The sequence below is a fragment of the Fringilla coelebs genome, assembly GCF_963513975.1.
Source record: "Fringilla coelebs genome assembly, chromosome: 15".
Classification (NCBI taxonomy): Eukaryota; Metazoa; Chordata; class Aves; order Passeriformes; family Fringillidae; genus Fringilla; species Fringilla coelebs.
Genome location: NC_140041.1, coordinates 4,175,771 through 4,202,974, shown reverse-complemented (window position 1 = coordinate 4,202,974; position 27,204 = coordinate 4,175,771). Strand labels below are relative to the sequence as shown.

Sequence of the window (27,204 nt, the reverse complement as noted above, 5' to 3'; positions counted from 1 at the left end):
TTGACAATGTTTGGGTTTACTCTGTATCACTCCAAATAATAAAATTGCTGCTGCAATTCTGATCCAAAAAAAGAGCTCCTATGAAAGCAGAGGCTTGTATGGATATTTATTTATGGTTCATCAAATTTGGTGTGGAAATAATTTCAAGAGGATATACATATCTTGGAAGATAAGAAATTCTCATGTGCTGTATGATTAGTGGACACTTTGTAGGAAAATTATATTTATAGAGTCCTGTATTTAAGGCATAATTTAAAAATAACATAGCCCTTTTTCTTTGAAACTGTAAATTTTAATGACTTCATTATTTTAGTTTGCTGAAAAGGGAAATATCTTGAAGTTTATAAACTTCAGGGGGCTTCAGTACTAAATGTGATCTTCTCTAAAGTTTCATTTAAATATGTCCTGCAGCGTATTTTAACATGCACTGGTTTCTTGAGCCTCTGTCTTTTCCATCAATCAGAAGAAGGGGTGTTCTTTGGAAGTGGTCAATGATATCTGCTACAGAAGAAAATTCCTGTGGGATGGAAAAAATGAGAAAATTAAGGCTAAAATGTCATAATTATCAGTAACCAGTAGAAACAAAAGGGTTTTTTTAAAATTCTAAATATTTATCAATATTATAAAAATATATATAAGGTCCAGATCAACTGTTCTCCTTCCTGCCATGGCCAGTAATTCAGTAACTCTATGTACAAGCTGCTGCAATGTTGTATAATTCATTTATAGAGTCTTGGTCTGTTTAACACAGGCTGTTGCCACTGTGCTTGATGTGATGACTGTACTTGAGAGTTGAGAGGTGGCTGATCAGTTCAGGGATTCAGTGTGGATCAGAACTGCCAGAATGTGCTGAGCAGTCTGTCTGGTGCCAGCAAACCCACACAGTCCTGCGGGCTGGGGCTGAGCCACCAGCCTGGGAGCAAAGCTGGAACTTGGCAGGTATGGATCAGCTCTCAGCTCTGCATTTCCCTTATCTGGTATCTCAGTGGGAAACAAACATTCCCTAAGCAGGCACGTGGATTTCTAATGGCTGTGCTCTAAGGCCAGCCCTTCATTCCCTGAGCGCAAACAGCATAACCTGATTCTGCTTCCAGCAATAACAATATTCTCTGAGACAAGAAGCAGAATTCCAGCCCAGGAGAACAGTCACCTGGCACTGAGGAATGAGGCAGGAGATGCCTGGAAATGAAGAGAAGCAGTGTGAAAAACACAGGGTACCTCTTTTCCTTTCAAGCCGGTTCCTAACAAGTACAAGTGCTCCTGCTCCTGGTAGCGGATCTGGATGTTGTACACTTTGTCTCTGTACAGCACCATCAGGACATAGGGGTGAGTCACTGTTTTCCTTGAGCTGTCCCTCACCAGGAATGTTCCATCCTGAAACAGGAAAAAATGAAAGATGACAAAGAGCAGACACTCCTGGGTTTGATCGAGCACTTGTGCTTCTAAGTGTTTCTTCTTTGTGAAATCTTTTTTCTTTCTGGTAAGAGAAACTGCACCATTAAAGCATTTAGGTCTTTTGACAAATGGTTGTCTTTCAGTTTGCTACTTCAAACTTTCCTCTGTAACAAAAGTAGATTCTAAAGGAAGGTGGGAATGATGTTGTATAAGGGAGAGATTCCATTAAAGGAGGAAGTGAAATATCAAAGACCAAACCTCACATCACTTTAACCAGAAGAGAAATTCATTTCCACTAAGTGCCAATCACGTTTCCTACATGATGGATTTATAGACAGCTTAAAATAATGACACTGTGTAATTGAGGTAAAGGCAGTGATACTGTATCCCTCTCTGCTTTGCCTAATTTCAGATCTATTTTGACAATTCTTCAACTGAAATCCCTTTCTTAAAGGCACTGAATGGGACCTTATAAACTGGACTTTAGTACAAATCACTGGAATGGTGCACATGGCATTCAGTTCATGGCAAGTGCTGTGAGGCAGCACAGGGTAACCACAACTCCCAAAGCAATAATTCTATTTATCTTTATGATATTAAAGATTATATATTAAATCGATATTAAACATTATCTATTTGATATATTATTATTTAATATATATTATTGTATTATTTTAATTATATATTATTATTAATATATAAGAAAACATTTCTTTTTAAATTAAATTAATTTCTTTAAACTACAATAAATATTTATTCTATTTTAAATGCATTTATTTATCATTTATATATTTAATATTAAATGTTAAATATTCTATATTTCATTTATTTCCACATGTACAGATGAGCCTTGTTGGAAGCTGCAGTTGATTTTGCTGGGCTCTGTGGCCCGGACAGGGGTGGGATTTGCAGTACCTTGTTTATCCTGCGCAGCGCTGCCTCCGCCTCGGGCCGGCTGACAAAAGCCACGTACCACTCATCCTTCAGAGAGCCCTGGGGCTAGGACAGGACAAGGACAGGGACAAGGTCAGCTGCCAGGGAATGGCAACATGCAAATAAGTACAGAGAAATTGCAGTGTGGGGGATATGTGGGTCTGTGTGCAGAATCTCTGTGTGCAGATCATGCTGCAATTTATTGTGGTACGGTAAGTGCTGCTAAATTGGTTTAAATTACTTGCTCACTTTGATAAATTTGAAAATATTACAGGTCTAGATATTATGCCCCTGCAGGTAAGCTAAGAAAACAGATATTTCCAAATACTTTCAGTAAAAGATTTTAAGTGTTATGTTCTCTTTTGTCTACCTGGACAGTAGGCACAAAGGCATCCTTTGCCTTCATCTGTCTGTTTGTTTTTCAGCCATCATCTGAGACAACTGTGCAGACTTCCTGTAAATGCACTATTTATGATTGCCCAGCAGTGTTACCACCATGAGTGGTTTGCTCTAAACTTGTTTTATTTAAGGAAATGTGAAGCAAAAATGCACTTAAAAGAGTGAGTCCTTTACTCATCAAATTTTTCTGGAAGGAGAACTGAAAGTTTGATACTGCTTGAAGGCAGTGGTGCAAAACAAGTAATCCAGAAAATAAGTATTTTTCTTATTTTGCTCTTTTGGGATTCAACTATTGTTGTTTTTCTTGATGAGGACAAAATAAGGCACTACAGTTTGACATAGAAAAGGAAACTGAAAGCACTCAGTAGTGTCCTCACATTGACTGGAAAAACAACTTTGAAAGGTGTTGTTGTCGCTCAAAACCAGAAAATTTGCTGTCTCTACAGTTATGGTTCATGTTTTGTACCTCATCTTGCTCTGTGTTTGCCTGGTGAACAGTCTGTCTGCTAGGAATTGGCAATGGAGGTCTCATGTCAGCTGGGCCTCTGGAAGGAGATCTGCTGTTGCTGCCTTCAGAGGTACAAAAGTAGAAAAACAACATTAAAACCAGGAAAATCATTTCATCTGTGCACCCAGGGTGTAGGATCTTGATTTTATAAAGCATAAAGTATTTGTATCACCAAGGTGTAAATAAAAATCATGTGAACAGTGCAAATTACCAAACACCCAGTGCAAACAGCTAAATAACTATTTAGTGCAATACAACACCTTGGTACTGAGACATCTAGAAATCATTTGAAATCAGATCTAGGCTTCTCTATGAGAACCAGGTTCTTTACATAATTCCATCCTTGGTGCACAGGGAATTTAACTGAGCTCTTGTGGTTCAAATCTCCAGGAGAACAAATGAACTTGAAATAGGGGTGACATTTTATCAGTTTCTGCACCACAGTCACTCACTCACTTGAGAGCATCTTGGTTTCTTTAGAGACAGAAGTAACATTGTCTCTTTGCAATCCTTGCCTTCTCAGCAATTAGAAAATAAAAAATGTCACTGTAGGACACTGACAGCTGTTACCACGTGCAAAAAAAATTACTTGTAAAGCAATTGATGCTTAAGTTTTCTTTTTTTTTTTTTTTCTTGCAAGATAAATATGGAGTGTATTTCACATGAAAAGCATTTGCTAACCTTTTTGGGGAGTATTAGCATACCACAGTGATTTGCATAGCTCAGCTCTCAGTACTGTACAGAAAAATAAGGTTATATGAAGTTTTGACACTGGGTGAACTAGGCAGGAAGCCCAAACTTCATGGGGGAAAAAAAGCCCAAAATCTTTGATTCAGACTAAGTAAAGTACACAGGATGCCTTTCAGGAACTTGATAGTTTTCTGTTTCCAGTCCAAGCAGAAACATCCATAGAAAAGAAAGCTTTTATATCAACTTCACTGAAACTATCTTTCAACTTTCATTCACTTGAAAAATAAAAACAATGTAAGGATGTAGGATACAAACCTGGATGGAAGCGTGGTGGTAGAGAGCCAGTTGCAGACAGGTTTCTAGAACTGTTTTTTAAAAAAAAGAGTAGTCAGTATAAATACAACATTTCTGTGCTCTGATCACCTGATCTGGACTTTGTGCCTGTTTTACAGAATGTGAGAGCCCCTTGAGACCTGTGCAGGGTGAGGAGAGCCTTCTCTTTTCTTCTTTTTGTTTTTCTTTCCTTCTTTTTGTGTAAGTGGATCCATCTTTAAGTTTACTGGAGCTCAGTATCTGGCAATAAGGTAATCAGTAAAGGCCACAGAGACTTCTGTGGCAGGATCAATGCAGGAGAGCATTGAGCTTGGGGAGTTTTCACAGGGAATGGCTCTGTCCTTCCCCTGCAGCAGGCACAGGGAGCTGCTCTCCAGAGCTTTCTCGCTGCGGGGTTCCACTTACAGAGTTATTATTCTTGCAGCTTCTGTAACATTGTTGATAAAAATGCAGCTTCACATTTATGTTGCAAGCTGGGAAGGACCAGCAACATCAGGGACTGGGGCATCTCCCCCATGAGGAGAGGCTGAGGGAGCTGGAAGCTGAGAAGGCTCAGGAGGGATCTTTTAAAGCACATAAATATCTAAAGGAGAGCCAGGCTCTTTTCACTGGTGCCCAGTGACAAGACCAGAAGTCCCTCTGAACATCAAGAAACATTTTTTAATGTGAGGGCAGCAAGCACTGGAGCAGGTTGCCAAGAGTGTTGTGGAATCTCTCTCTTTCCTTGGAGACATTCAGGTGCTGTCAGGATGTGGTACCAGGCAGCCTGTTCAAGGTGACCTTGCCTGAGTAGGGGGTTGACCAGAAGACATCCAGAGATCTCTGCCAACTTCAACCAACATCCAAAACTGCTCAAAATCGAGTTCCACTCTTCAATTTCTGGGGCTTTTTTTTTGTCTCTTCACCTAATTGAGAACAAATTGCCTGCACTCCTTTCCTTTACTGTTCATATTTCTCTTCTGCTTAAATGAGCTGTTAAAAAGACTCTGAGATAAATATGCTAATTTTGTTTGCACAACAAAAACACCCTATCATGACTTGATTTATGGGAGAGAATCAGTCAGCCCAGGGGCCTCTGCTACAGCAAAATTTGGCAATGCTCTTTGAGTATCAGCAGAAGTGTTCATCATAGGAATTGTTCAATTTGCATATGACCTTGCTATTGCTACTGCAGTATTTGTTTTGGTGTCAGCAGTTCCAGAGAATGATGGGAAATGTGAGGAATTCATCATAGAGCCATTAAAAAAATACACAGATTAGAAAATGTGCATCAGACATGGACTCAAGGAGCCCACTTTAAGTCATTGAAGTCTAAGTCTGTTGCATGGTACATCAGAAATCAAAATTTAATTTGTGGCTCTTCAGTCTAGCAAGTGAAGGCATAGCAATCAAATATTTGTAAGTTGAAGCTGGGGAAAAATTGCAGCAAGGTTCACAATTTTAAATAGGAGTTATCAACCATTCCAGTAAGATTTAGTAAAAGGGACACAAAATTCTTTCAGATTCAACTCCAGACAGCTGGGTTTGAGGAGTTTTTTAGTTTTGAAGTGTGAGGAGTTGCAGCTCTAACACTTAAGGTGTCCTAGAGTGTGCAGAATCCCTTTGTCCTGAATCCTGCCTAGTTCTGTAGGAGATGATTCCCTCTCAAAAGGACTGCTCATTCTTATGGACCCTGCAAGCAATGGGAGAGCAGTGGGTGTCCCATGAATGGAAGCTTTATACTGTGTAGGGTCTTGATACCTTAGGATTTAGCTTTTCTATTCTTCAGATCCTGCCCTGCTTTGGTGTACAGCTCTAAAACTCCATGGCCTGTCAGCTGCTGTTCTCCCATTTCATTCAGACAAAACAATTTCTCTCTAGGCCTGGAACTCAGGGACACCTGATTGTCTCAGGCCCCAGAGAGGTAAACAACAGTGAATTGGGGGGGATAACTCCGAGTCAATGACTTCATTACCTGAAGCTGTAATTGGAGATTTAACCCCAGAGGTGCAAATGAACCAAATTTAAAATTGCCTGAAAAACTCATGGCCATTGTCCATCCTGGGTGTAGCCCCTTGGAGGCTTTTGACTGCCCAAGATGTACCTACTGAAGGCCTTCAATAAATACCTGCTTTTATTCTCTTAATCTTGTCTAGCCTCTGTCTAGGTGGCCACTCCAAGACATCAGTTTAAAACTCCTCCTCTCTAAACCATAGAGATTCATGTTTTTTTCTTGGTTGCCTGATGTACACTTTCTGCTCCACTGATAGAGAGCTTCAATTCTGTAGAGAATTCTCCTGGATAGTAGGAACAGCACTAATGACCATTTTGTAGAGGCAAGGGCACAGGCTCAGGAATGAAATACCAATAGACTGAGATTCAAAAGGAATGACCCATAATGGTGAAACAAACCTTTCTGCAGCAGGAATGCTGTTGGATCCTGGCTTAGGTGGAGGCTTGACAGATTTGGGTGGGAATGCATTGGAGCTGTATGGGGGCAAGGACAGCTGTGGCACTGGTCTTTGCAGGGCAGCTGTGGAGAGGAGGAGAAGGAAACTTAAATCCTACATGAGATATTCTTAAATGAAGTAGAATGAAGAAATTCTGTCTTACTGCTTACTGCTTATGTAATTAGATAAATTAGAACCTTACTGCTATTTAATTAGATAAATAAAATGCAATAAACAGTCCTTGATGTGTTAGCTACAGATTGGAAACTCATATGGTCAGCTGAGAACTTAAAAGTAGATATTAAAATTAAAAATAAACTGGAACTAGCTTGAGCAACATTCACATTTTCTAGGTTCAGGTACCTTAACTGCAGAAGGTGGCACATGTTTTCTGTCATGTTGCTTCTAAATAGCAGAGTTGATATCACCTTTTTGAACATGATTCTGAGATTTCTCCCAGCATGAAATAAAACATTGTCTTTCTGCAGTGTCCTCAGACCTGAGCTAGCAGGAGTGGAACAGGTTAACTGTGCTCTGCACAGCTTAAATAACCTTATTCTTTATGGAGGCTTAGGGCAGTGATAATTCATAGAGGCTTGGCCAAATGTCCTGCTTCTGTTATGGCGTCCCTTTACCAACTCCATTTCAGAAATCAGCATTCTGCAGTAGTTTATAAACACTGGTGGCACATGGAAGAAGTTCTGCCTCTGTTCATAACACTGACTAACATTGCACAGATCCTGGTGCAGCAGGGTCTGCTGGGGACTGGGAGACACCAGGTTTCTGTTTCCAGCTCTTTGCTGCTGTGTGCAGAACACAAATCTCTCTAATGTAATGTATTTCAAAGTAAGAAATCCTGCTGACTGGTAACTGGCTGACTGAAGGGAGCTATTAGCTATTGATTTCCTGGGGTTTGTGGCTTTGATATGTAAATCTGCATCAGGCACTTTATAAGAATTCTACTGCCTATCAAGGTACCACCTGACTTTAGAAAAATCACTGTAGAAATACTTACTGTCTTCTTCATCCTGGGGAGCCACAAAAAAAAAAAAAAAAAAAAAAAAAAAAAAAAAAAAAAGGCAAATTAGCAACCTATTATAGCACAGTTCTTAGGAATGTTTTAGAAAACAAAATCTGGACATTGCTGAATTTTGAGTATACAAGGATTCTAATGTCTACAATATGACTTCCCTCTAAACTTTTGGGCACTTTGTCTTCATGCAACACCAAATAATTTTTTAAGTTTTTAAAGTTTTAAACAAGATGTGTGGTAGATGTCCCATAACACATCTTGACCTAAAATAGTCAAACTCTCAGGAGATATAAACTTTCCTTATTCCTTCGAGTAAGTGTAGACTCTCAGAGTTATCTGAAAGTGAAACTTTTAGGTCAGCTTAAGCTGAAAAAATCCCCAGAAATCATTTTTAAGCAAAACCACTTCTCCCATGTCATAGATGAAATTCTAGGCTTATTCTTCCTGTTATCCAAGATAAATTCTCAGGGAACAAACTGAGTTTGACACAAAAGAACTGTTCAAAAACACCCCATGTGCCATGAAAGATCCATGAGTATTCCTTACAATTTATAAAAGAAACAAGTTTACCTCTCCAGCATTATTAGTTTATACAGGTACTTAATTTTACTGTAACCCTCATACTTTTAAATATATGCTTTGAGGCTACACTTACTTCATTTTTCTTGTGTGATGGCCAACTGTGCCTGAAATGAAAACAAAACAATCATAGGTGGAATAATACTCATTCACTTCATGTGCATTAGGCCATATTTTCAACTTGAACATTAATTTGTAGAAAGTTTTAAAGACCAATGGATGCAGAAACATTTTTTCCCCCATAAAAATATCTAAGAGTCTAATTTGCAGCTATAATCTAATGCATTATTCTAGTTCTTAGCCCATCTTGATTTTATCAACAAGGAAAATGTCTAATTAATTGATTGTAAAATTAGAGCTTAAAACAAGCTTGTACAATGATGAAACATCAAGACTTCAAGTCTTGAACTCATTTATAATATTTGACAACACTGCTGGAGCACATCATAAGGATATCAGGCTTTGTTTCTCTGATCAATTATCCTGGCTGGTTAGCAGATCCCAATTATTTCTTCTCTTGTTTGAAGTACAGTCAGTGTTCAGCCCCGAGGTGGTCTAGAAAATGCTGGAGAATGATCCAGCTCTGCTAGAAAATGCTGCTGGCTGCTAAGAAGGAGTTTGGCAGGCTAATAAAATCAATGGGATAAAAGTACAGATTTCTTTTTCTAATACCCTAAAACAACAGCAATAGAACTCATGTAAGGATGTTCCCTAGAGCAAGAACTTGCTCTGCTGGAAAAAACATGGATCATCTGTATCTTTGTACAACTTAGGAGTGAGTCATGCCCCACATAATGGCTCTTCCAGATATGACTGGAGAGAGTTTTTCTGCATTCACACCTTTCTGCAGCTTCAAGCACATCCTGTGCATATTAATGAACCAAAACTTTGATACCCACAGACCCTGCTGTCATGCAGTGCCAGTAAATCAGACCACCCTGTGTTGCCTGTCCATATTTTTGGTAAATATCATTTCTCCTTTATTGAATTTCAGTGAAATGAGCACTTACTTTCCAGGGCTTTGCTTCCTTAGAGGAGGTGGGTTGCCTCTTTCATATCTGTCACTAGGTGGGACAGGAGGTTTTGGCATCATTGCTAACTGTTCTCCCAGGGATCTAAAGCAGGAGTGAGATGATGAAATAAAGGCAAAAATCTGCTTGTTAAGAAATAACTGGGGAATACTGGCAATGAGAGGATCATTTGCAGAGGACAAATCTTACCTTAGCTGTGAAACCAGAGGCTGCAAAACAACAAGGAGTAGTTAAGAGAATGTGTAAGTGCATTAAAATAGGCAAAAACTATCAATAGTAACCAAAAAAAAAAATTACCTTCTCAGGAATGACTGGCTTCTTCCCTGAAAACAGCAAAAGCTTACATTTAGAAAAAGTGGAAGTTAATTAATTAAACTTCCTATGAAATAATTGAGTTTTGAATAAAATTGAAAGTGAATCTTCCTGGTCAAAGAGCTCATATCCTGAGATGTGAGCCAGAAAAATATTTTGGCTTTGCAAGTGATGGTAAAATTGCAGTCTCTCTTACTGAAGGGAAATTTAAACATTTTCAACATGGCACATGTCACAATCACATTATCTAATGCTCAGCTTTGAACTACTGGATATCTTCTTGCCATTATATAACAGATAAGAGTTTAGATCATAAATAAAATTGTAGAGTCATATCTGTAGATACTTTGTATAATGTGGTTTTCAGGTCTGAAGGAAATGCCATTTTTTTCTGTGTCATATTAATTCTCAGCCTTCTTTTAAGTCTGTTGCCACATTACCTACAGCAGTGCATGCAGAGTTTCATTACCTTTATATGCAAAGGTGATTTCCTCCTTTAACCTACTAAATATTTCCTTGTTCGATCACTTAGGTGTGCATCAAACCTTTATTGCACAGGGTTCTCATAATGTCTCTCTGTTCACCTGTCTGACCCAGGGTTGCTGTTTTCTACATGAAATTTCTCTCCCACTTGGTAAGTTCTGCTCACACCATTTATTCATAAACGCATTACTTTGATTACATTTAGTTGAGCCTTGTTCTTTTGCATTAATTATATACAAACTGACGATTTTCAGTAATTAAAGCAACAAACTGATGATTTTCAGTAATTAAAGCAACCCCAGTGATATTAATGTGGGCAAATACTGACCTGATCCTGGGCTTTCTCTTTCATATGGGGGAGCAAGGCGATCCAGAGGGGGTTTGGTGCTTCTGTCTATAGAAGGAGCTGGGGCTAAACACAACAACTGTGTAAGATCATTTGCTGGTATAGGTCAATATATCTTTATTTTGCATAGATTAGAACTGGTGTAACTTCTTAAAACAACAATTCAGACTCCTGTATGAGTAGCAGAAGAGAGTAGAACTGAGGGAAAAGAGGAAGAAGTGAAGTGCTGCAGTCTGTGGGAAAAGCTTTACAAAGAGAACTCCAGCTGTACTCACGTTTCAAAGGCTTCATGTTTCTGTCTCTACTCAAGTCGTTGTTGCTTGGTGGAGGAGGGAAAGCTGGCAGCTGGAATGAATATTTCACAAGTGGTTAAAATGTGTCTTCACCCTTCTGTTTGGAGTGTATCAACCCCACCACACTCATCTGCCAGTCTTGTGTGGCACAGCACAAGGAGCAGGTCTCTGCTCACTGAAGGAAGGACAGGAGCCAGGCACCCTCCTGGAGCATGATCAAAATCTCTGGGGTTTATTGGATGTAGAATTGCCTCCATCTGCTGAGTCTCCCCAGACTCCAGTGGGATGTCTCCTCAGGAAGGGGAGGTGCATTGTCAAAGGAAAGGAACAGGAGCTCCAACACTGCTGTATCTCTGTGACACTGCACCAGACCCTCCATCACATCCTAAACCTTTACTTGTGGGAACATTGCTAGGTTTAGTGTACATCTGTTCTGGCAAACTCTGAACCTATAGTGCCAGCTGTCAACAGCACAAGAACTTTCAGTTTTGAAGTATTCACAGCAGGAAAAAAAGGAATCAAATCTTGGTTATCAACGTTCTGATTCCACAGTCTCTTACACTTTTATGAGGTCCTAATTCAATTGGGCAACTGTTAGAAGTATAGTTTGGAAAAACATAACCTTTTTTTCAAAACAGAGGCATCTCTTACAAATATATAATTTCTGTGGGAGAGGCATTCACAAGTAGGTGTATATCTCCAGTGTAAGAATCAGTGAAGGAATATAAAATAATGAAATATATTTCTCCCATGAAATTGAATTGTTCCTTGAACAGTGGCCACCTTGTAACAGAGTTCAAATCTATTTTGATGGTTTCCTCTTCATACACTAGGTGAATAAAAATGGCCCTACACTTGGACTCCTAAGAAGGTCCTGGGATAGGAAATAGGTGAGATATTAAGACAGGAACATACAGTAGCACTTCTTCCCCCAAATGAGGCTGGGCCAGGTCGCTGGGGGGGTACTGGAGGCTGATGTGGAGGCTGATGTGCTGATCTGGTTGTTGTAGGTCTGTCTAAAGAAAACAAAAATCCCAAATTAAACAACTACACAGAGCCTGGTTATTTAATACTCATTCCATTTTTATCACAAAGAGCCCTTACAAGAACCTGGCTACTGAAGTTAATAAATCATCAAGACATTGCTGTAGGATTTCACTGGCAGTTGCTTTAGGATCAGTGTGTTGTGTTGGGAGTTCCAGGCTGGTCTGTCCCTGTGGGGGTGACTCCCCTGCCAGGCTCTGGGCCACAGGATTTATTTCATCCCCTGCAGCACAGTGTGTGAAACACCAGCCAATCTGAATGGCAGCTTTGTTCTTCTGAATGGACTCCACACCTCCAGGCTGCTGAGGATTCAGACATAAAACAGAAATGACAGGCAGGGACAGCTGATTGTTCTTTTCCCAAATTTCATTAGAGTTTTTTTGCCATTGTTGTTAGAACATGCTCTGTCCAAGGTTGCACTGCTAAAGCTACTGCAGCCTGTACATGTGTGTGACTTCATACAGGTTCAAATCAAAGGCCAAATAATGCATACATCACACAAAACTAATCCTTATTCCAACAGAGCTTGTCCAAAGTAAAAAATGTAACTTTAAAAGTCACAGATTTTGTGTCACTAAATCTTGCTTGTGAACTACGCTGCTACCTTCAAGGAAAAACTTTTATATTCCATTATTAGCCACCTAAAATGTGGCTGATAACATGGGAAAATCTAATTTGTAAATTATTAATAGCACCTAATTTTTAGTAATTACCTATATAATCTGTGCTGCTTGGAAGTGACTTGGCAGGAAATATGACACTGTGATGTGCTTCTTCATTATTGGATGGAGGTGGCTCATAGCCATCACTGTCATGTTCTGCTTCCTCAGGCTCCTCTGTTGGTGATTCATAGTCAGCCTCATCATCCTTTTCCTGGTCTTCATCAGGGCTTTCATAGTCATCATCATCTTCATCATCCTGGCAAATGAGCATTAAAAGTGGATGCTGGAAGAGAGCACTAAACCCTGCAGAGCAGGTTCCGGGTGGCCTTTCACTGTGGTATTTTTCACTCTGGAAAATACCAAACTTTTACAACCAGTTTGAGGGGAAAAATCTGTTGAAATAATACAGGGAAAGGAAGAAACATTCCACTAATGCATTAGTGGAGCTTATGTGATGACAGTGAGTGCAGTGGGAGGTCAAGATAAGGTGCAAGTTTGCTGAAATGCATGAAGTGTTTTAGGGAACAGGCAAGGCACCAGCAAACAAGTCAGTGTTCCCAGGAACACAATGGAGCAGCAGTTGATGCTGCTGATATTCATTCTTGCTTTCTAACATGTCCTCTACAGCATGCAAGCCAACTTGTGAAAATTATTCATAAAAGCTGAGGCCTTTGATTTGGGTCTTGGTGTCCTCCTGACCCCAACCAGCCTCGTTTGCAGAACAGTGTCAATATGGTCATTGCACATCTGTGCAATCTGTCAAGGCTTGGGAGAAAAAGAGCCCTCCATTTGTCACTGGTACCACAGCTGGAATTTCCAGAGTCCTCTGCACTGGCACAGAGCCCAGGAGCTCTGTAGGTGGTTACTTTTATCTCTTGTGCTGCCAGAATAGCAGCAAATCTCCTGTGAACTTAGTAACAAGTGCCTTCTAAAAATGCCTCTCCCTTTTATTTGTGGAGAAAAGCCATTGGCCACTGGTCAGCCTCAGAGATCTTCATAAAGGCAGGCTGTGCATCAGCAGCTGGGGTGGGTGTGTGTCACCTAAACACCTTGCTGGGGCATTTCCTGTGCCAAAAGGCAGAAGGCACTTCTGCAGGCTAAATGGCTTTGAAAAAAATACTGTTCAACAAGTTGGCTCTAGAGAATAAAATGGCAAAAATTTGCCATTGAATAACACAGCAACCTTGCACCTCTAGACATGTCATTTAAGAGCTTGAAACAAGCATGTAAAACTCAGCTGTGGTTCTGTGGGGCTGTAGGCTGGGAGCTACAGGAAGGCAATAGGAAGGCAATTCTGAATTTCTGGGGAGAACTTTTTCTCAGTGAGGAAATGTGTATGCAGCCACTCCCATCATTCCTGCTCCTGCTTTTCCTCCCCTAGCTGTGCTGCCCAAGCAGCCAGGGCAGGAACAGAGAGCCCCCCCTGAGCCAGGGGGTTTTCTTAACCCAAATACTCACAAAGGAAGACCAGCCACCGTCATCCTGAGCGTACCCTGTGGGAACAAGCACAACCACACATTTCTGAGCATGGACACCTTTGTCAGAGATGCAACAACCTGACAGAAAGTGTGGGAGAGGTTTCACAGTGTCTTCTGTGAGCCAGAGAGAAGTTTGAGAAGAAAATAATAAGAATTTCTTACCAAGGTCACTGACACAGAAACCAAGGAAGAAAGAAGGAGAAATAAGAAAGACCTGCAGCTGCCTGTTCCAATGAGCACTTTGTTTGTCTCTTGTGACCAACGAGTAAAGTGTAAACTGATGAGTTTTGTAAGAATGTATAAAAAGCATGCAGGCTATCATAAAAACAGGTCTGAAGCCTTCTGAAAATGGAGTACTTCTTTGCATTGTGACCATCAGAACTAGGACAAGAAAGAACCCAAGAAATGCCAGGTGAGTTCTGGACCTCAGGGCTGTGCCACAGGAAGGAGCTGTTCTTTCAGAGGCAGGCTGGCACTGATGAGGGCACATCCTGATTCAAAACCAAGATAAAGCTGCCCTGCTGTGACACAGTCTGGGTGCTGGCACTTCAAGTTTGTCCCACTTCCAATTTAAATAATATAATTTGAAACAAAATGCTTTCAGAACAAGCCCAGACTTCTTATCTCCTTGTTTAAGACTATTTTAGCTTTCATAAAAGAAGGGTTTGGTTTTTTAAAATCTCAGCTTCCCTCTCTAATACAGTGCTGCTAGGAGGAAAGACAGGGGGTGGAGATGTTGGAACAGAAATACATAAACACTGATACAATTTATTGGGTTAAATAAAGACAATTTGACTATTCTCAGATAAAAGTCTCTGCTCTTGCCTTCCTTCACCATTTTTTCTCTTTAATAACACTTTTTCTTACTAATTGTTCTGCATCTATGCTTTTCTTTTTTGAAACTCCTTTATACTCCCATATTTTCATTTATTGGTTTGGATTTTTGGTTCCTAACCCTGCACCCCTCTGTTGACTCTGCTCTGCAAGTATTAATTTAACATTTTAATGTTATTTAACATTTTAATGTTTTTAAACATTTGTTGTTAGGGTCTGCCAGTATTCACTTACCTGTGTTTTCTGGAGATTTTTGTGTTTGGGCCCTGTAACAAAGATACAAAAAATAAAATCTTTCTTTTAAATGTTTGATGTTTCTATTGCAAATAAAGGCAATAGTTAACTGTCACATTAGAAAGAAGTTTACATAGATGAGTTTAACTCTGCCCAAAATGCTAAAAACACATTATTTGATATTTACAGAGATGATCTTAATGAAATCTAATCTGTTTCAATAAGAATTGAAGTCACAGAAGTCAGGTTTGAAGCAAGGGGACTCAGTAAATACATTTACCAGTCCTGAAAACAGAAACTTCAAAGTCAAGCTCATAAATGTAAGGTTAAATAAGGTTTTTATGGTTTTCAATTCTAGTTTTGGAGTCTAGTGAATGGAAATGTGTAAAATCATGTTATCAGATGATGGAAAACGTGTTATGTAGACTGGATTTAGTTTTCATTGGGTAGGGTCATAAATTGTTCTTTTCTCATAGAATTTTGCAATTTTTGCCCTTCTTCTATTGTGAATGTTCTATTCAGTGACAAATATTAAGCATTAAAGAGTACAGTGATGTGCAGATCTTTGAAATGCATTAATGATGATTTATTAATAATAATAAGAAGGCTTCATGGCCTTCTTAAGGGCTATGTGCTCAGGTGGAAAATTGCAGGAAATGTGCAAATGTTGCTTAGTTCTGGACATGGCAGAAGCATCTGGGGTGTTCATGGGCTCAGCATTTGGTATTTGATAGCAGATGGCATTCATGAAATAGAGCTTTATTTTATAGAATTTCCAGGCTGCACTTCTGATCTGGCATTATTGATCAAATGAAAACTAGTCCAGAAAAGATCTATCTGAAAGCTTTGAAGAAGAAAGCTGACTTGTCTTACTCACCATTTTGGAAGGAAAGAGAGCCTCCCTTCATTTTTATTTATTTCTTGGCTTAATTTACTTACAATTCTATTGGAAAGAAGAACAAAAATAGTTTTAAAAAAACCCTTGAAACCCATCACTTGTCAAAGCAAATAAATAATTTTCTTCACCATTATCCCTCAGTATGTGCTAAATTTAATCTGATAATTCATGATTATTATTTACTATGTGATAAAAACACTGAATTTATCATTTTATTGCTAAGTTCTGCTACAGCATTCCCAACTACAAACTAGACTGTTTCCCTTGGTAAAACCCCATGTTGTTGATTGTGTTTAAAAATTAACATTAAATCCAGCAAGCCTTAGCATCTTTGGGTGTTGTAGATATCACACTGCTTCAAATAATGGCCATGGCATTTGTGTGATTTTGCATGGAAAAAGCAAGTAATGTTTCAGGAAAACAGAGCTTATGGCTGTAAAACCAGGGATTAAATGTTCCCTAAACTCTTCTCTATTCTTTTCGTGTTCCTTCCTCTGCAGCCAAGCAGTCCCTCCAGCAGAGAAGGGGAAAGGCTGATCCAATTCCATGTTTTAATACACTTTCAGGGCATGGCAGAAATATTAATGGAATATCAAAAAGCTATAATTTTATGCATGGAGAGATCTTTCCAAGTGGAGCACAGTCAGTACTGAGATTCACAGAGTAAATTCTACTGAGAGACCAGAATTCTGCTCTGCTACTAATGAAGTTTGCCTCTATGATTATTTTGTTTCAAAGAAAGCTTGGAATGACCCATGATCTGATTCTGAATTGTCATTATTTCTTATTGAGGAATATCCAGCTTCAGTGTTGTTTCCTTTTGCTGCAGGGGACAAGGAAGTTGCTGTGTGAATAATAAATTCCATGTGAGCCATCAGGAGATGTCTGGGGTGAGCAGTGCCCTGAACACATCAGTGCTTTGGTCAAAAAGTGAGTTGTGGAATTTGTCTGTGGCTTGTTCCCTGCTGTAGAAGAGGCAGAGGATATTTCAGAATGTCTTGGGGGTTTTTTCAGCTAAAGAAGTAAAATGAAGTTCTCTGGCTTTGGAGCTAATAATTCTTAGGGTTCAGACTTCCCTGGGTGTGAATGAGACCTGAGTGTTTGGAAGCTTTCTGGACTAAACCTGCTATGAGCATTTACACCAACTGGTTTTTGAGGAAAAACTGAGAGGAAGAAGTTGATCTTCCTGCCAAAAAATTAATCATATCATGCTTAAAATACAGTGTCTAACCATTACTTCTAGTTTAGTTGAAATGCTTCAAACCATTGGTTCAGAGGGTTTATTAGAAGAAAGCAAATTCTAGGAAGGTCAGGCTTTACAAGCAACATTCTCAGGGAAGATTGGTGCACTGAGCAGCTGAGCCTGTCACCCTGTGAGGAAGGAAGTACCAAAACCACACTGCTCTCTGAGCTGTGGGAGTGGATGATAGGAGAGGATAAGGCAACAGCACTTGCAGAAAATGTTACTCAGACTTCTCATTCTCTTTCTACCTCCTCCACCAGTTGCTAAACTTAAAACTGGCAGGAAGTTGAAATTTTTTAAAAAACCCCACACAGCCAGCCCCCAAAGCAGGACTCCAAAACTGGCTTTAGTTCACTCAATTGCAGATACTGTTCACATGAGTAGAATCCACTCTACATGTATTGGGACAAAGGGCTTAAGATGGGTAAGAGAGGTGGAATACAAATTCCTCTGGGGCCAGGAGGCTGCACAGTTGCATATTGAGCACTGTCAAAAGCATAGCTGGTGATCCAAGTCTTTGGTTTGGCCTTTGAGAAGACTCTGCTGGGCAGATGCAATGCTGTGACAGACTGAACAGACTGAACACCAGCTCTGTTCTAAACCTTACCACAACCTTTAGACCCCAGCTGAGAGCATGTGCGCACATGCACTGACATCTTCTACCTTTTTAACAGAGAAAGTGCAGATTTCTCAATTTTTATGTTTGCACTTTTACTGTTCTGAAAGTAGAATGACTTTCAGACTGTGCCACGTTTGCAGGCTCTGGCTGTGTCACACTGAGCTGGCAGATGACAGGAATGCAACCATGAGCTTTCTGCTGCTGGAAATTTCTGCCAGTGCTATGGGATGCACTTTGGAGTGCTGTGGGATGTGCCTTAAGATTTTTCCACAAGGCTGGAAATTCCAGATCCCAGGTTTGCCATGAACCTGCCACTGGAATAGCCAGAGGGATCAACAGCATCTTGAAAATTTAGAATCTTTTTTTCTCAAAATCGCAAACAATAGGAGTGACAGACTAATTCCAGTGTTTATATCATGGTTCAGGTGTCAGCCAACCACCAGTGTTGTTTTTAATGAAATCTTTGCTTTTTCTGTTTATGAATTCTGACCACAGTAAGTAAGGCACATTCTGTTGAATGTCCTTTAAAATATTTTGCAAGACTCAAATTTGTTCTCCACAAGCACAGAACTTCATGACCTTCTCTGACTGACAGTAGTGCTAAGGAACAATAGGAAAATTCTGTTTTTCTCTTGAGCTGTAAATTGGCCTCTTGCTTCATTAGATTTATAATCAAAATGGTCAGTGTCTGCTCTATGTAAAATCCACCAAATCCCTTCCCAGTCTCACCAGTGTTTCTCTTTCAGGACTGTTCTTTGTGAGGATTCAGGTGTGTATCTAAACATAGTGGTCTTAATATAAACTTTTTAAGCAAAGTTTTCCAGAAAGATTTAAGCCCTTTCAGTGGAGAGTGCTAAAGATTTTCAGTATTTTCATTTTCAAAATAGTGCTTGAATTTGTGGTTTTTTTGGTTTTTATAAAGAAGCCAGAAGTTTTCTGAAGACGTGCACCTGTAACAGAGCTGGTGGAGATGAATTTTCAAAATAATAATTCATTAGTAATAACAGAAGGTTGTAGAGTTTTACAATTAGATTCAGGAAATGACCTGTCATACCTTGTAATGACAACTGTGACCTACTTTTGATTCTTGAAAAGTCACAGAATCATGCCCAAATAATGACACAGTTCTATTCAAACCCTGAGGACCTTTAGCAAGCCCACACACCCAGCTCAGGAGCCCTGTACAGATACAGTCTGGGCTTTGCAAACCTTGTGTGATTCCAGGTCTTGGCTCCACTTAGGTCAGAATATTCCCACTAAATTTACTGAGGAACAATCTCTCTTGTTTATTTATCTTTTATCCACTTTGTCACTGGCCAAGGCTGTAACACCTGCTGTTTATTTTAAGCTTTTTGCAGGTTTTAGCTGTGCTATTAAGTATCAGGTAGTGTAACTATAATATGCTAATGCCTCTTTCAGCTTGTAGAAGAACTGTTGCTACAAGCAGTTGAGGTTTGCATTATGATACAAAAGAAAAGTGTGAATGTGTTCTCCCAGAAGTCACCAGCCAGCACTTTGTGTTTCAATGAGGGTGTGGAGATTCTGAAGTAAAGAAATTAATGTTTAAAAACATGGCAGATTCTTCTGCCCATTAATTCTCTCCTGGAGGGTTGTGTTGGGGTTAAGTGAATTTTTGGTTTATTGCTGTTGTTGGGTGGGGTTTTTTTGTTGTTTTTTTTGGTGGTTGGTTGATTGTTTTTAGTGAGAACCAGTTCTCTTCCCCAGTAAAGTTCTAAATTCTTGTTTTAAACAGTGCTATTACATGGAGGACCTTTCTGCATGTATAATCACCATATTCCAGTGAATATTTTGTTTGTTTGTAAGTATGAAAAAGTTCCAGAGCTTTCCTTCAGATTTAAATATCTACTTATTTATTCAGTTCCTCAAGCTGTGCACCAAGCTTCACTCTTCTTTGAAAGCTCTTGATTTCAAATTCTCTTGTTGTTGAGAAATCCAAAAGATCTGAGTGAAAAGGCTGTTCAGTTTCTGCTGGGGTGTTACACATGAGAAACCCAGCAGACCTGCCTAAAAAAGGCTGTTGACTTTTTCTAGGGTGGGAAAATCCAACTTTGAGGTATCAGTGGGTTTAATGAGAAGGTAGAAGCACCTCCACATGGTTAGATTTCATTTTGATGATTCACCTATAGCATCAATATCTCTGGTATGACTGAGTTTATTAGACCATCCACTTGAAAGGAAATCACCAGAAGTTTTAAATATTAAAAGCTCAGACAATGAGAACAAGAGGTAATTCTGCCAAAGGACTGCTAAGGTGGGACAAATCATCAGAAAATTACAAGTTCTACAGTATGGTTAGATGAGTCTGTCACAGACAATCTGGTCTATCATCAACACTGTTAAATGTTTCTTTTAATTGAAAGTGAGTTCAGAAATTCTGAGACATCAGAGCATCTTCTTTAAATAATATCTGGACTTCCTTACTAACATATGGTACCCCACCAACCCCTATTATCAGGATATTTATTGTGTGAAAATAGAGATGTGATTTTAAGGAGTATGTCACATCCAAGGCTTTCAAATTCAGTCCTTCATATCTGATCTGAACAAGGGTGTCCTGCTGGGTTCAGCTCTTCCCACCAGCTCACCCATGAGCACAACATTTTTCAGTATTCTTGTCTTCCCCAAAACATCTTCCACAAGCTCTGATGTAACTGAAAAGGCAAAGCAATTTGTATCTTGTGTAGCAAAATCAAGATATCCATGAAGGGAGGGAGTCTGGAAGTGGGAAATGAGCAACAAAGCCACAGCCATGCTGGAACAGCTCAAATTCCTTTTTTTTTCTCCTTCCATGTGAGCTCCAAGGTTAGAAACTTCAAACCTCCAGCTTAAGCAGGTAGCAGAGGACTCATAGCAAAATAAGATCCTTCATTTTTCAAATGAATATTTTCAAATATTAGAAGAAGAAGCAAATTTCTCCTACTCAGTATTGACTTAATGGGATTATTTTTCTTCATTAAGTAACTCCTATGAAATGATGGAAGCTATTGAGATGAATTGGAAACTTTTTCAAGGCCTAAATGCACGGAGGCTGAGAAAAGCTACTGAACATTGAATCACATGGTCCAGACTGATTTCTCTTGAACACCCACCTAAAGCAAAAGCATGTGAAAACAATTTCAAATCCTCAGCTGTTGTGGATATAACTGACTTTTTTTTTTCCTTTAAGTCAACAGTTAAGCAGTGAACAGTTAAGTCATACTTCAAAGGTAATACTTGCACGAAAGTTTAACCTTTATGGAGCTGCTGTCAGTCAAAGAATTTATGCACAAGTTCTTTTGAACATCCCCCAGACAATCTTCCTGTATTGTATCATTTTGCTTGAGCAGTCATGACAACACTCATTTTATTTTGGAATATTCTTTTTCTCTCAGTACACTCTAATAAACAAGTCTCTAACCAATCACTCACAAACTGTTTGCCTGATATTTCCTATGAGGCTTCAGTGCAAAACAGCTTAAATAATTTTTAACATTCAAATAGTTTGACATTACTTACGGCACTCTGAGCTTTGGGAATTTCTGAATATCATTTTCAGACATGTTCTAGAAAGGAAACACAGGGGATATGTGACAAAATTGTCCATGGAACACCCTGTGACTGATCCAAGTAAGTCATACATATATATTCAAAATGTGGCATGAATTCATGTGGCATTTACATGACTTCAGGAGCCAGGTATATTGAATTCCTTCCTGTCTGCACAGTGGAATTAGGCAAGATTCTGCATGATTGCAAAATTTCAGGGGAGAACTGTAGATTTTAAAATACAGAACCTTTGGCTGGAGTATTGTTCTGAGAACCTTATCTGTAACAGAGTACATGAAAAATCAAATGTTCTAGGGGACACAGAGCTAGAAAACTCCTTGGACTTAAAAGCAGCCTTGGCAGCCTAAAAAATCCTTCCAGAAGCAGGGATGGGGGGAGGATGTTTGTTCCCCCTGACCATAACACAGCCCCTGGGCTGAGGTTCCCCTGACTGAGACGTGCTGTCTGGAAACCTTTGTTTGCCTGGAAACCTTTCCTGATGCTCCTGCAGAGTCATCCCTTCTCTTCCTCCAGCATGTGCAAGTCCACACTAAGGACAGATTCAGGCTGATTAGGAAGAGTTTGGATTTTGTTGATTTAGTGTTTTGTTTAGTTAATCACAAGCTTCATGAATTCTCTTTGGAACAGGGATGATAGTCTGGTTCTTTTTGTCTTTTTACTGGTAACAATAGGTTTCTAATTAGACATTGGTTGACAAAGCTGTCAGTGTCAAAGGACAGAACAAATCCTGTCTGTGTTTTTCCACACTATTTTGCCTCTGGGAGGAGTGAAACACAGGTTAAATGTGCTGCTTTTATGGAAATGTACTGCAGTACTTCCTGAAGAATCGTATTTTTTCTTAAGGCTTTTAAAGCTTCTCTCTGGAGTTCTATTCTGGTGATAAACCTGACAAATATTAGAGGTAAAACCTCTTTTACAAGGGCCACATTTCTGTTTTAAATAATAGAGAATTTTATTAGAATGAGTTCCATGGAACCCCTTTGGTTTTATTCCCACTGCATCTCACTAGGGGTTTCCTTGTGGTAGCCAGTAGACACAGAAAGGTGACTCTGAAATTAGGATGTTACTCTGATTAATTTTAGAGCAACATTTTTACACCAGGTTTATCATGTAGATGTGACAACAGCTACAAACCCAGCAGACAATCAGCTTGTTTCTGTGCAAATGTAATTTGGCAGTTTCCAGTCACTCACAAAATGCAAAAAGATGTTTCTTAGGAAAACCATTCATAGAGAGAAGCAATTTTTTTCCAGATTGCTTTGTACTCTGGAATATTTTACTGGACATCTTCCTCTGTGGTTCTGTTTAACAAGTGAACCTTTTCCTGGTTTTTTCCATTATACATTTGCCAAGTGATCCAAAAGCTTAAAAAGAGTCTGAGCAGAGGTGAGCAGTTGCTTGGCTTGCTCAGTAGAAAACATCCAAATCTGCTGGGATGCCTCTGAAGAGCTGCTGCACTCTGAGCTAATTACAGAAACACTCTGGAAATAATAGAAAATCACAAAAATCCCTTAGAATCAGAGAGTTATTGCACTTTCTATTTGCACCTCTCAAACTTCCAGAATGTCATTGTGCTTCCAGAGGCAGAAGTCCCACTCCAGCCACAGATCTCAGTGCTTGAGCTGAGATCTCCTGGGGGCTGGGAGGATAAATCCCATGGCACATTGAATAATGCTCACTGCACCCTCCAGCAGCAGGGAGGGGTCAAATCCTGTTCCTGCAACAGGGGCTTGAAAAATTTTATGTTTTGTTTCAATGAAATGTGAAAAAACTGAATATTAAGACAAGTAAATGAAAAACATAAAACTTTAGAAGAGATATGCAGAGATATCCCCACTATGACTAATTAAATAGAAGAAAAAAAATTACTTCTTCTGATGAAATAGAATGGCTAATATTTGAAAATGAAAGTAAAAAGCAGTAATACTAAAAAGCTCCTATACATCTTCATGGATGTGTATTTAAGACCTGGAAACAGCTGCTCTGTCAGTAGAAGTTATCAGCTTTTTTCTAAAATTAAGCCAATCCTGGAACAATGTTGATTTAAAGCCCCTGGGACTTTGCGTACTAGTTTTGATGCTCTTAAATTTTATTGCTTTTCAGTATTGCTACAGAAAAAAATCTAATTTTATCTATAGAGGAATGAAGGAGTTATTCCAATGAAAGGCCAGTCATTCTTTGTTCTTAGTATGAGAGGATAATCAATAAATAAATGTGGGTTTTCTGTAGTTAATATTTGAAAACAAGAACTTTCTATATTCGAGAATTCAAGACAAGATTATTGGTTTAGAACTTCCCTGTCAGTTTAAAAAATACTAAAAAATATTGATATTGAACAACATGCTTAGGCTCCCAGCATTCCATATTTAAAGCAAGTTGTCTGGCTGATTTTAGCAAAAGCATTTATCTCCCATATTTATACCTCAGTAACCACCTGAGGGGTGGCTCTCCATCTGCCAGTGCAAAAAAAGGAGGAGTCAGAAACATCACCTGGCTGGAATTTTACAGGAAGGAATTTTACAGCTCCACTTACCAAGAACCTTTGTCCATTTATGCTGTGCTTCCTCACAACCTTCTCACAGTCCTTGTACTTTAGCTGCCAGTGAGAAGAAGATGATTATTGCACCCTTAACTATAAGAATCAATTAAGACACTTAAACATATGTCTGGCTTTGAGTAGATGATTTCAAGGTACATTTTTGTATCCTATGGCCTGCCTAAATTGCTTGTTTTGTCCCAAAACCATGGATTTTTATGACAGACATCCTTAAATGAACTTAAAGGTTTTCATCCATTTAGGGAAACATTGTTCCTCACATTTACAAACCACCTCACAGATGCCTGGCCCAAAGAAATATCAGGAAAAATGGATTATTGTGGTACTGACTGGGATGAGCAGCTGCAGAAGTAGAGCAAAAACCCTATTATCCAGGAATACTAAAGCTGACTGATCCCAGTCACAGAATTCATTGTTGTGATCAGAAAGCTTTCACTTCTGGATGGAAATCTCACTTGTTAATCCTGGAAATTATCTACAATATTTGTAAAGCTTTTCCACAGTATTATCATTTCCAGTAGCATTAGGACAAGGATATGATGTTCAGAAGCTGCTCATGTACAGGCTGATCACAAAGCAAGACATGACCTTTAAACTTTTCCAACAGTTGTCCTAAGTTTGGTTTGGGGTTTATTTGGGGGTTTTTGGGGGGGTTTTGTTTGTTTGGTTGTTTGTTTGTTTGTTTTTTTAATTTCAACAGTAATAGCATAATATAAGAACACAATTTATATTTTTGATCTGTTTCAAGTTGGTCAGGTCCATATCAGAAGGAGCCCAAAGAACAGGCAGACAAAGTGACTTTTGGAGGCTTCGAGACAAAAGAATGACTTTTATTCTGTCTGAAACTTCAGTCAGTGAAAGTTCTGCAGACAAACAACCCTGTGCTGCTGGGTTAGCTCCCCTACAGCAGAGAAATTACAGAGTTTTATGTCCTTTGTAGTCCTATCCCATTTTTCATTTTAAGGTGTAACATTGTAACTCGGTGTACAGATGCTGGAAACAAACCAACAGCAGAGAGGGTATTTTTAGGAGCCACCTTCAGTTATTCATATGAAGAAACAGACCTAACTCTGGTAAATATTTTAGGATAGAGATTAAAGCTTCTGTGCAGAATGAGGACTTAAACCTGTAAATAATTCTTTCCTACAGTGAATGCTATTGTGATCTTACCAGCACAAGTCTGTATGCAGAGGGAAAAAACACTGTGACTGAGACCTAATCTCAGTCTTAAAGTAATTGATTAAAAAAATGCTGTTTAGTTATTAAAAATAAACCTTGGACTATCCCAAATATGAACATCTTTGCTTTTTCTAAACAAAAAAAAAAAAAAAAAAAAACCAGAAATTATTTGAAAATTTAGTTCATTCATTCTCTGAGTTTATCTCAGAGATAAAATCTCTGAGTTTATATATATCTCTGAGTATATAATATCCTCTGAGTTTATCTGGGGATAAGATCTGTTCACTTGTGACTGGTGCCCAGAGCTGGCTGACTTGGGCTGACATTCTTGTCTTACCCAGATATTTTAGATTACTTAAACAGCTTTTGGCCTGATTTAGCTCCCCAGGAGTGGAATGCCATTATCTCTGTTCTGGAGAGTGTCTTGATCACTAGAAGGGAGGCACTACAGATAAATGTGCATTCAGTTATGGCAGAACTTACAGTTTTATCACTGTTCAGGATATTATTATCAGATTTTTCAGAAAGCCGTTTTTTCCTTCCTAATTTCTTGGAAATGATGGTCCAACTTCCCTCTGCACCACTGTTGTGATGTTTTTTGTACTTGTCTGAAGTTACCTGTTGATAATGATCTCATCTGTTCCATCTCCAGTTTTTGGTTTCACTTTCCTGTGCCCCTAACTCCCGCACCCTAAAATTAGGGGCTTGTAAGTAGTTGGCAGTTTCACTTCTCTGGAGATTTGGTAGACACAGATTCTATGTTTGACCTGCTCATCTTTATTAAGTAGTTCTGCATTCTACTATCCAACTTGCCTCAACACCCCAGATAAGGCTCTCACAGAGTTATAGGAAAAAAAATAAACTTCACATTATTTCAAAATTAAGCCTGAGATGTGCCAAGTTTTACAAGTCTAGCCATGGATGTGATTAACAAAGACATCCAGAGGCTCATTCGTTACACCCAGCAATTTGGAAAAAAATATCATTTCTGAAAATCATTGAAGATGAAACAGAAAACTTGTAATCTTCACACCTCAGTGCCTTCCACAGCTGTTAGTGTGTGTTACACCAACAAGCATTGTTGTAACCTGTTTATTTTCTCTAACTAAGCCACAAGTTTCTCTTATACCAAATTTAAAAATCCCTTTCAAGATTCATTTTCACTGACCAGTTGAGCTCAGCTCCTCGTTTGACAGCGGTTTTGCTTTTAGTTCTGCAGCGAGCTTTGCCTATTATAAAAGATCTGAATTTTGCCCTACCAATGTTCCAGCAGTTTGCTCCTCCATCAGATGAAGACAAAACACAGCCAAACTCACCGTCCTGAAATATTCTGCCAAGTCATCTGGGTCCCAGGTGAGCACGTCGGAGCGGTAGGGGACGTTCCGCAGGTCCATGGTTGGTTTTCTCCCCAGAGCACTCAGGAGTGTTCACAGCCCTGCTGCCAATGACACAGCCATGGATTCCCTCCCTGTGGCCACCACCAAGGAATTCCTTGCCCAACCTCCAGCTGCTTCTGTCAAGGAACTGTTCTGCTCAATTGAAATTATGCTGTGAGTTCGTTCCAGAGAGACACTGCTTCCTCTGGTACAAAATGGTCTCTTCTCTGAGAGGTTTCAGCTAGTCAGCCTCACCACTTCCTTTCTCTGAGTATAAATAAGTAAACAAGGAAGCACAGCAGAGGTTTGAAAATGCTCTGCCTGTTACATAGAAGTAAACGCCTCTGGACCCTAATTGCTTTTAATTGCATACAGAAATATTTGTGTATTTATTCACATTATACATGCATTAAAATATTGTCATATTATCTGCATAGATGTGGGTTACTCTTCTGGTAAGCCCCCCCAGAGAAGAAAACATTCACTTAAGAGAAACTGCTTTAAATTACCTTAGTACCTCAAATATCCTTCTTTGCACAATTAAATGTTATTTTCAGAGCTGTACATAATGAGGAACTAATGAACTAATGATGGAATTACAGTCAGCATCCCTTCAAGTAAAGAATCATTCAGTGAAACTAAATAACGTGTAAGTTTAGATGAAAAATTATTATTTTGCCATTATATCAATAATTCATTCTTTGGCTACTTCTTAGGAGGAATTTTGTATCTGAAAATGAATCCACAAA

The 27,204-nt window shown here is 39.1% G+C and overlaps 1 protein-coding gene and 1 long non-coding RNA gene across 2 annotated transcripts; one reads left to right on the top strand and one right to left on the bottom strand.

Annotated features, from left to right (window-relative positions):
- LCP2 (lymphocyte cytosolic protein 2) lies at positions 1–26,705 on the bottom strand. The gene is made up of 19 exons (XM_084215620.1): positions 26,396–26,705; positions 23,877–23,939; positions 21,293–21,339; positions 15,894–15,959; positions 15,017–15,048; positions 13,929–13,963; positions 12,522–12,723; positions 11,680–11,780; positions 10,747–10,816; positions 10,450–10,537; positions 9,310–9,480; positions 8,376–8,406; positions 7,703–7,715; positions 6,650–6,770; positions 4,237–4,290; positions 3,194–3,293; positions 2,311–2,388; positions 1,219–1,374; positions 1–517 (listed from the first exon to the last, which is right to left on the bottom strand). The coding sequence occupies exons 1-19, from the start codon at positions 26,471–26,473 to the stop codon at positions 395–397; spliced, it is 1,629 nt and encodes a 542-aa protein (XP_084071746.1). The 5' UTR covers positions 26,474–26,705; the 3' UTR covers positions 1–394.
- LOC311159503 lies at positions 2,406–18,545 on the top strand. Its single transcript, XR_014616516.1, has 3 exons — positions 2,406–2,540; positions 16,744–16,844; positions 18,523–18,545. It is a non-coding gene; the product is annotated as an uncharacterized lncRNA (long non-coding RNA).
- Positions 26,706–27,204: the final 499 nt, after the last annotated feature.